At 34.4% G+C, this 10,573-nt stretch overlaps 1 protein-coding gene across 1 annotated transcript; it reads left to right on the forward strand.

Moving 5' to 3' along the window:
* Positions 1-866: 866 nt before the first annotated feature.
* On the forward strand, positions 867-7,440 carry LOC122638922 (beta-glucosidase 18-like). Its single transcript, XM_043831773.1, has 10 exons — positions 867-906; positions 1,509-1,584; positions 1,679-1,753; positions 2,182-2,269; positions 2,384-2,636; positions 2,745-2,860; positions 4,298-4,547; positions 5,275-5,377; positions 6,637-6,745; positions 7,221-7,440. Exons 1-10 carry the CDS (start codon positions 904-906, stop codon positions 7,438-7,440), a joined length of 1,293 nt encoding a protein of 430 aa, XP_043687708.1. The 5' UTR covers positions 867-903.
* The last annotated feature ends 3,133 nt before the right edge of the window (positions 7,441-10,573 follow it).

Below are 10,573 nucleotides of genomic sequence, written 5' to 3' on the forward strand. Positions count from 1 at the left end.
ACAAAATCCAGGGGGACAAAAACAGCCAAACAAATGGGGGAACAATAAAATAAGGAAAGAGGGAGGGGAGAAAAAAAAAAAAATAGAGGATACATAAAAAACTAGAGGGAGAAACAAGAAGAAGATTCCAAGCCAAGGTAAGATGTCTATTTCTACTAGTATCTTGGTAGATGGCACATCTGTGATGAATTTATTTCTTTTCTCCCAAGTAATGGAGTCTCGGATTTGTTTATTAGAACATAAGGAAAAAGTCCTCCTTTTATTTCGTTCCCTTCAGATATGATGATTCACTACACTAGAACCAACTTACCAAGAGTGTCATAGGCGGTTTTTCCATTGAAAGATTATAGAATCCACTTTCGTTCCCCATTAAAAGAAAGGATAACTTTAGGAACAGACCAACAATTTTTGAGAATGCTACCCCAAACCGACTTAGAGAAGAGATAGGAAAAAAATAGATGGCCTACACTCTCACGAAAGTTTCAACAAAGACATTTTCTTTTTTTTGGTAAAAGCAAAGACAACAATTTAGAATGGACAAATTCCAAAATAATGAATTTTAATTAGGTCCATAACTTTTTTTTTAATATCTACCCATGAAGGAGAGTTGAATTTATGACCTCGTAATTGTGAGGTGTTGGTCATTGCCAACTTAGCTACACACCCTTAGGATAAAATAACAATTTTCATAGCCCCTGTTAACAATTGCTACGGAGCCTAGATTTATTCATTCATGACCTTGAATAATCAGCAGCAAGAGAAGACAAGGGAGATGACACTGATGATCTCATATTGATTTAATAATTACTCCAATGTCTAAAATAGTTTTCTTTGGTTCATCTTAAAGGAGCTATCAAGGATGGAAGCAATGCAGATGTTTCTACTGATCACTACCATCGTTACATGGTATGTGTTCACATACCTTTCAATTCTTATTAAGTTCTTCATAATAACAAAGTTTTTTGAAAAACTTGTATAGCTCCTTTTGAAGCAAATATTTTTTTTGGAAAAATCTTGTTGTAACCATTGTCACCAAGGTTGGTTACAACAAGATTGTAACCTTACTTTTTCACCCTTTTAGTATAATCCTTCTTTTTTCCATGAGGGTAAATCATTTTGTTTCACATGAAAAATGACAACTATTGAAAATAACATAATCACGATCGAATACAATGTAGCCAAAACCAGGCCCCAAAAGAAAATCTTGACTCATCCAACCTAGCTACATGTAATAAAAGCTTTGGGCAAAAGGATGCCAATTTGAGAGGACATAGTTTTTGACATATTTAAGGACTGAAGGTTGGGCCACACTCATCTAGTCCGTAAAATTATTATGACGGCATTATATGGAAGGGTCAAATCTCCACTTTAGCCAGATTCTGATCTTTGAAACCTTATTATTCATTTTTAAGTTGTTTTATTGTATCGATATCAAGTTTATTGCATCTTATTATTTGGGTAAATATCTAGAACTTGGGTATATATTCTCAAAGTTTATTGTCAAACAGGAAGATGTGGAGTTAATGCATTCCCTTGGAGTGAATTCTTATAGATTTTCCATTTCATGGTCTAGAATCCTACCAAGTAAGTTTAACTATGGTCAATCCTAACAACATTAATTGAAACTGATCAGGATACTACTTGATATTTTTATGCTTAACTTCATTCTTAATTGCAGAAGGTAGATTTGGGGAAGTTAACCCTGCAGGAATTGAATTCTACAACAAGCTAATTAATGCTCTCTTACAAAAAGGTAAAATTCCTTATTTATTTATTTTTAATTTAATTTTTTAAGCTCTATTTATTTGAAAGTGAATTGAGGGGAATGGAATTATAATTAAGAACAAAATGGAAACCTTTTTAATCATTACCACCAATGACCTAACAATATGTATCTCAAAATTAAAAAAGTGCAGTAATTGTATTCTAGTTGATTCTCAACTAGATTCCCTGGATTTGAGTTAAGGGTGCAACTCAGATGGGCTGGGCCAAGATATGGGGGAAAAAAAAAAACAGAAATCCAGCCACTTGAAAATTTTAAGTAGCATGCTTAGTAATTTTTTAAGTTAATTACATAATCACGATTATAACTTTTTTTTCAATTAATTTAATTTCATTTCCCTTGAATTATCTACAACTATTGAAAATTTTTCTTATCTTAATTGTTATGGATTTGAATAGGGATACAACCATTTGTTACATTGCACCATGTTGATTTTCCTCAAGAACTTGAAGATCGATATGGCTCATGGTTGAGCCCGAAAATACAGTATGTCTAATTTATTTTCACGATGTTGTTTTTCAATCATTTAATTGTATACTTATCATTTTATTAATTTATATTGTTATATTTTCTTCAAAATTTCACTACTTACACATGCAGGAAAGATTTTGGATATTTTGCGGAAATATGTTTCAAAGCTTTTGGTAATAGAGTGAAATATTGGGCAACAATGAATGAGCCAAATCTTGTAGCAAAACTTGGCTATATCATAGGGGATATCCCACCCAACCATTGCACCAAACCCTTGAATCATTGTCGTTACGGAAACCCAGCAAATGAACCATATGTCGCTGCACACAACATGATATTATCCCATGCCACTGCTGTAGGCATTTATAGGAGAAAATATCAGGTAATATATAAACTCTTCTTCTTCTTCTACGTGTTCTTTGCTTGCATATGGTTTATAATTGAAATCTCATGCAAGCAATTTTGCATTTTTTTTTGCCTTAAACAAAAGGTTAAGCAAGGAGGTATGATTGGGATCGTTATACATGCAATGTGGTATGAACCACTTAGAGATACCCCAGCAGATCACTTAGCAGCTGCACGGGCTGTTGATTTCTTCCATGCATGGTAATCAATCAATAATTTATCATGTGTGTATGTAAAGATAGATGCTTAGTAATCAATTATCCTACATTCCTCAACTATGTGTGAATGTAATAAGATGATGATCTTAAATAAGTGCTATTACTACTAATAATGTCTTGTTAGCTTTTGATTTCTCCAAAATCACTCTTGTTGTGTCTTGTTAATTATAACATTTCCTTTTCATTTCAATAGCTTGTTTAGTGAGTTTGAGGGAATTGTGATTCCAAACACAAATGTGAGTGTTCATAATTGTGTATGTTGAACTAGAGCACTTACAACAACAACAACCATAACCTTATCCCAACTAAATGGGATCAGCTACATGGATCTGAAGAGGCCGTGAAAGTAAGAGAAGTAAAAGGAAGTAAAAAAAGAGAAAATAAAATACTAAAGGAAAAAAGTCTAAGCAGTAATCAAAGCAGCATCCCAGGAACATCCTCTTATAAGGGGTCAGCTACACGGATCCTTGTTCTCTTATGAGTAAATATAATAATTTATTAATTATTTTATCTTGAAGATTTTTCAAAATTCTTTTTTCATTTAATCCATAATCAAGATTCCCTATATATGACGTTTTGATGGACTAGGGTGGTGGGAGTAATTATTTTCTTGCTCGTAAGTCTACTATTATATGATATTCTTAAATGGAGGGACTAAACCGTAATACAAATATTTCTTTGATAACTTCATCTCTATTTCTAATTAATACCATCCTAATGTATAATTATTTTTATTTAGGAAATAAAGATAGGGATAGATGAGTAGGATCATTCAATAAGATCTCACCACTAGGCAAGTTGTGAGCTATAGGATTTTAGCATCTCAAAATCTATAACTAAAGCAGTAGCGAGGAGAGAGACACCTCTCTCCCTCTCCTGCCTCTATTTGTGTGTTAGAGTTTTGACCCCTTATGAGTGTAAAATGTTTTTTGTTCTGCATCTCGTGCAAGTGTTGTTCAAGGGATTGTGGATCAACTTGTGCTCAATAGTATTATATTTCTTTGGAAATTCTACGATTCTGGACGTTAGCTAACCTAAGTCCCTCTTGTTCTATAGAATGCCCTAATGCTACATAAGGTAAGACTCATATTGATGAAGATTTTTAATTTGACACCTTAATAATCAACATAACCATCATGCCTTAGATGTGATTACATTAAGAATATAGCTAAATCTGAGCCCAAGTTGTTTTTTTTTTGTTTATATGTCTTTCAGTAAGGGGGAAATAACCAGACTAAGAATATGAGTCCACTAGGCAGAAAGCCAAGTTAGCCAAACAATAAAGAATCAAAACACAACTATGACAACACCAAAATAAAGAAAAAAATAAAAAATAGAAACAAGTAAACAGCCTCTTAAAGTTTTTATGTTTTCTTCAATTATTTTCTTCTAAAATATTCATATGTTTTATTTTTTGCAGGATATTGGACCCCATAATGTATGGTGATTATCCTTCTGAAATGCGTGAAATATTGGGTCCACTACTACCAAAATTTTCACTAGAAGAAAAAGAAAAGTTGAAAAACAAATTAGATTACATTGGCTTAAATCATTATACAACCTTCTATGCACAAGATTGTCTATTCTCTCGATGCAACTCTATGACTTCACAAAATGATGCGTTTGTGAACCCCACAACAGAAAGAGATGGTCGTCTTATTGGAGAGCCGGTATGTGAAAGAGAAGCTAAGTTGTGGATATATTTATTTCAAAAAAATTAATTTGTAAAATGCATGAACTTATTTTAAAAAATGAACAAGAAAATTGAATAGTTAATCTACAAGACTCAGCCACTTAGATTTAAAAAAAAAAAATATTATTTAAAGAATTCCAAAAATTACAACACCCAAGAGGAAGAGAATGAAGGAGGATGAAGGAGAAAGAGAGAAAAAGAGGGAGAGGGGGAGGGGGAGTCCGGCCTGGCCCCAAAGAAGAGAGGTCACCACAACAAAGATATTACATGAAAATTATAAGAAGAAAACCAGGATTCCCTAACATGTAGCTAAATGCAAGTTCTTGGTAGAATCTGGGATACAAGGGATTTTAGGATCAAGGATATTTTTAATCTCAAAACCTATTGTGTCCCAAATGAGTTGGTTCGTTCTAGACTTGATCGACCACTACTTTGATTGAATAAACATAACTTGCCACTTTTTTTTAGGGGGGTTTGGGTTCCAACATTCTAGGTTTTATGATATGAATCTTTTTTAGTATTAGATTCAAGATTTGACAAATCATAGTAGTCCATTGTATCCTCTGACGAAAAAGAAAAGAAAAAAGCAAAAAGAAGCACCCTTTCTACCATTATCAGTACCATAAAAATTGTTTATAATTCTTTTTTTTTATCATTCTAATAAATTTATTATGTACCTTTGATGATGTGTTTTCCCTTTTCAGACTGGGATGCCAGACTTTTACATGGTTCCTTCGAGCATGGAGAAGATGGTCATGTACTTCAAAGAAAAATATAACAACACTCCAATGATAGTTACTGAAAATGGTATGATATGTTAAAATAGTTGGCCTATATTTATCTTATTCATATAGATCATTTTTATAAATTATTTGTTTAATAGGACCAGTGCATCAATATTCCACCTCTATAACCAAACTAAAGTAGCTATGAAAATGAGCATCTCAGAGTCTTGGCTCTTCATTAAACTGCAACTGTAAGAGCTAATCATCACAGTTTGATAAAACTTGTGCTTTGCTTAAATTGTGTATTGCTTTTCTGCCCCTTTTCTTTCGTGTTTCAGTTTCTAAAATTGTATTTCATCATTTATATATGGAAAAAATCAAGATACTGGGTGGGGGATTGCTAGTAAGGGTGTCAATCCTTCGGTTGAGTCTGATTTCTTTCGGGCTAAATTAGTTTGGATCTATTACTAGGTCAACCTGAGATCAAACTGCTAATGAAGTTTTGATTCTGGTCGGGTTCAGTCCGATTTCGTATTGATATTTTTGTTATCGGGTTGTAATCGGGCTACTATTGGGTTCGGCACGACTTGCTTTAGATTTTACAAGTATACATAAGGAAATCAATGGGAAATTTTTTTCGGGTGTGTTTTCGGTTTCTTATCGCATTACTAATGGTTTGGTTTCAATTTCTTATCAAGTTTTGGTTTTGGTTTCTATTAGTTTCATAAAATCAACTCAAAACCAAACTAATAAGGACTCGATTGGTTCAGGCTGAATCGGTCGGTTTTGATAGGTCTGACCAGCTCAGTTGAACTTTGACACCCTTAATTGCTACTTTTGTCTAAGTATCGAAATATCAGGTCTACACAAATTTCTTGGCATCTGGTAGGTCAACCGTGGCATCGTGAAAAAGTTGACATCAAGGTTCCTTGCTTGCATGACAAGTTTCTGCCTAGTTGGCCAAGTGGCCATTACAGCTCTGAAAATCCAAGACTATGTTGAATGTCAATACTTAAACAATTGAAAAGTACAAGCATTCATAGACATACATTGGTTGTTATATGACTGAATTTAAGTTTAAGATTTGACACATGGCTAATCTAGAATATTTTTTGCATATTCAATGCTCCATATATATTCCCTCATAACCCTTTCACATGTCTTAATTAAGTGTTAGACCAAGTAAGGTAGAAACAAGTAAGGCTTTCTAGTCGATATAAATAGAATAAAAACTCTTAGATTTCTTGCATTTTTTTGCACACAGTCATAATTCAAATGGTATGCATTTATGCTCATATATACACTTGTAACCTAATAATAATACAATACCTTTTTTTGTAGGGTATGCTGATGCAAGCTATCCTGATTCTCCTGTCGAGGAATTTCTCAATGATACAAAGAGAGTAGACTTTTTAAATAGCTATTTGACTTCACTAACCAAGGCAATGAGGTATGTTATTAGTATTAAACAAGAACATATCTTTTAATTTTTTAGAGGTGGCAATTATGTGTACGATCACTTAGGGATTAAGATTAATAAGCATCAATATTAATGTTTTCTTAACACAACTTGAATCCAATTAATAGCCACCTTTTTATTTTATAATTACCATTTATTTTTATTTTTTTGGTCAGATTGTACTGAAGGCTCATAAGCCACTAGGGGTGATAGCCCAAGAGGGCGGCAACCAGGGTGGCATGACAACTCCGAGAGGAGAGGGCGTCCAATCGGGGATGGGAGTTGGAATAATGATGTCTAACATCCTATAGGGGGACCAATGAGTTCTCCCTTAGACTTAGGCTAATGCCCTAATGCACTGGCAACCACCACCATGCCAAGAGGCGCTTCTCCATATTTATTGTTTATTGAACAAAATTTTTTCCCCTTATTAATCCTCGCCAAAACTTGCTGATCATATTTGCAGCAATGGAGCTAATGTGAAGGGGTACTTCATATGGTCTCTACTCGACAATTTTGAATGGTCAAATGGATATTCTTTGCGATTTGGGATTCATTATGTGAACTACAATACATTAGAGAGAATTCCAAAACTATCTGCAAAATGGTACAAGAAATTTCTAAATGGAGTGAAGATGGAGGAACCAACAGGCAGTGACATTAAAATTCAACGTCTCTTATCATAATCAAAAGCGACTTCTACAAAAATTACTTCAAGTTAGATATATACTTGTATCGATGGAAGTGTGTTGGGAAATCCAGGTCATGCAAGCATTGGAGGAATTTTTAGAAATTCATCTGTCACGCATCTAAATAGTTTCAACACTTGTGTGGGTGTTTCATCAAATTTCTTTTCTGAGTTTTTGCATTCTTTGAAGGTCTGAGATTTACGCAAAATCTTGGATTAAATAAGTTTTTTGTGGAATGTCATTTAGTTTCTATTATGGGAGTGCATCAGGAATCTTTCGATCCTTTGGAGTTTTCTGAAGAAGTGAATTTTTTGCAAACCATTCCTTGGTGTGTCAACGTGGAGAATCTCCCATTGCTATCGTGAGATGAATTCTATTGTGGATGGCTACTTAATCTCATGCATATGACTCTTGGATGTTTCCGCCACTATTTATTATAGAAGATTTCAGATGGGATTTTGAAGAAAGACCTCAATTTAGATTGAGTTGTGTTGGAGTAGTTGTTTGCTTGGATTAGATTTCCTCTCTGCTGATGGCATTGCCTAAGATGGAGTGCAAATCTACCTTCAGTTTTCTGTATTTTTCTTTTCTGAGATATCTAGTTACTTTTAGATATCTTTGATGTACATGTTTTTTCCATTCTTTCTTTTATAGTTCTATAAAATATGTTGAACTTTAGCCAAAAAAGATATATACTAGTATTAATTATTTCATGATCCCAATCTCACAGACCCGGTGGGTCCCATGACACCAGATCTGGCTGGGATGGCACAAAGAAAAAATATAATTTAGCATTCTTAATATCACATAATGGGCATGGGTGTCCGAAAGGCTCATTCATTTACATATAATCATCAGAGTTCTATAAGAAAAAATATATAATTTGAAAGTGTTACACATCTATCAAGGGACTAATGACATCTAACATTTAATATAATATTCATTACTTAAAACATTACAACTTTGTTGGGAAAATACCCACATGGGAATCCCACTCTCCTAAGTTGGTCACAACTTGATTTTGATGATAGCAAACACTTTCCAAGTATGATATTTTGTCGTGATCCAATATGGAGAAACAAAGAATGGAACATCGGTTAACATCTCCATTGTAAAGGATATAGAAGATTATAGAAGCTCAAGAATTGAAATCAATTGTTGAGATGTCTATTTTAGATCCTGTTGTTTTCAAGGGCTTTGGAAGCAAGGTGTCAAAATTTATTCAGGGGGATCGTTGAATTATCCCTCAAATGGAGTCGAATTTCTTGAAGGATATTTTTTAGTCGGTGAAGTAGATCAAACTCCTTCCTTCCTCGTTGGATAATGTGTGTTTTTGGACTCAAAACCCTACTGGTTTTTTTTTTTTTTTTTGGTGAAATCAGCTTGGAAGGTGATTCGCTTGAGAAACCCAAAGCCTCAGTGGTCTTCTTTGGTTTGGAATATATCGCTCCAACCTTGTCATTCGGTCTTTGGTTGGAGTGCACCACGGTAAGCTTCCTACCAACGATTTTGTTAAGAAGCATGGCATTCCACTTTCTTCTAGATGTGGTTTTTGTTATCGGGCTGAGGAGTCTGTGCACCATATTGTTTGTGAGTGTCCCTTCTCTCAATTTCTGTGGTCATCATTTTTTAATTTATTCAATACTGGTTGGCAACATCATTGTTCTTTTCTCAAGTTGAGTTCTTGGTGGAAGAGAAAGGCTATGTCGGTTTCATGAAGTGTGGATTTCAGGCCTGATTTTAATTCCTTATTTTATTTGGCCTGAAAGAAACAATAGAAGGTTTGAAGAGCGTTATAACAACCAAAATCAGGTATGGGGATTGATTCATAGGGAATTAGTTGTAATTTCTTTGGCTTTCTCTTGACGTGCTTTATCCATCCAAGACTTTTTTCTTTAGAGAAGATTGAATATTAATATTAGGAGTCATGATTCCTCTCGGTTGTTGGATATTTTCTGGACTCTTCTTCCCTCAATATGGTTCAAACTTAATGTAGACAAGTGTTCCCTAGGAAATCTATGCAGGTCATGAGCAGGGGGAGTTTTCCGTAACACTGATGCTTAGATGGTGTTTTCTTTCAGGGAATACTTGGTAATTGCTACAAATTTTGAAGGAGAATTCCATACTTTAATACTGGGTTTGGAACATGCTAGAGATCAAGAAATTTTAAACCTTTGGATTGAGTGCGATTCGGTGGCGGTATTTTGCTGGTTTCTCGAAAAAAAGTCCCTCGGTTCTTATGGCTGCGTTGGTGTGGGCTCCAATCTTTTCTGGAGATGATCGATTGGAAATCGGTTTGTGCTTTCTAGGGCGTGTCTTAGGCCCTTTACTTTGTATCTTGTAATTATTTTTTCCCCTTAATATACATGATCTTTTAGCAAAAACAAGAAGAATGAAGAGAGAAGACCAATTAGTGTAGAATAGGACATTGCATCACTTACATAGCATATGCATTAACACATTTACTCTTAAGCCTAGATAGACCTTAGAAGATGCCTATAGTCCCATTATATTGGCATAAATATGTAGGAGGGCCAGTGGCTAAGGAGCCAAACCGGATCAAGTCTGTTAACAGCCAGATTGATCGGTTGTCCAACCGGTCAGAAAATGTCCGACCAGTATCAAACCGGTTGCTCAAGCCATTTCCCCAATGACAATAATTTGGCCAACAACTAGTTAACCTTTCAGATCGATTCTTCCAAGTGTTCGACCGGTTGACTAAAATTATGAACGTTAAACCTTTTCTTCCATCAAACTTTAGGGCAATAAAGAATCTATAAAGACAAACTTTGTACCCTTTCATGACCATCAACTACCATTCAACCAAGATTACTTTTGTTATGAAATCAAATCATAGTCCAAGTACATTTTGTCTTTGAGTTCAAGCTTCCATTTCATGCTCTCCATCAAGTGAATTCAAGCATTCAAATCTCGACACTCTCTCAAAGCTACACCATCAAGAGGAGGGAACAATGAGTATTCATTGTGCATTCAACTCATATCATTTTGTACATTTACAAGGAGTACCTGTCACACTCCTTTTTAGGTAAAATCACATATTTATTATTGTAATTGCTTTTGCTTTGAGTTGTGTAAACACTTGTATAGAGCCTTGTTGCATTACATTATT

This window comes from Telopea speciosissima, chromosome 9, assembly GCF_018873765.1.
Source record: "Telopea speciosissima isolate NSW1024214 ecotype Mountain lineage chromosome 9, Tspe_v1, whole genome shotgun sequence".
In the NCBI taxonomy this organism is placed as follows: Eukaryota; Viridiplantae; Streptophyta; class Magnoliopsida; order Proteales; family Proteaceae; genus Telopea; species Telopea speciosissima.

What these genes read in the sequence shown, in the direction of transcription:
- LOC122638922 (XM_043831773.1), top strand. An exon ending in ATGGTCTAGAATCCTACCAA is followed by an intron (nt 1,585 to 1,678) that starts GTAAGTTTAACT and finishes TCTTAATTGCAG; the next exon opens with AAGGTAGATTTGGGGAAGTT. An exon ending in GTTGATTTCTTCCATGCATG is followed by an intron (nt 2,861 to 4,297) that starts GTAATCAATCAA and finishes TATTTTTTGCAG; the next exon opens with GATATTGGACCCCATAATGT.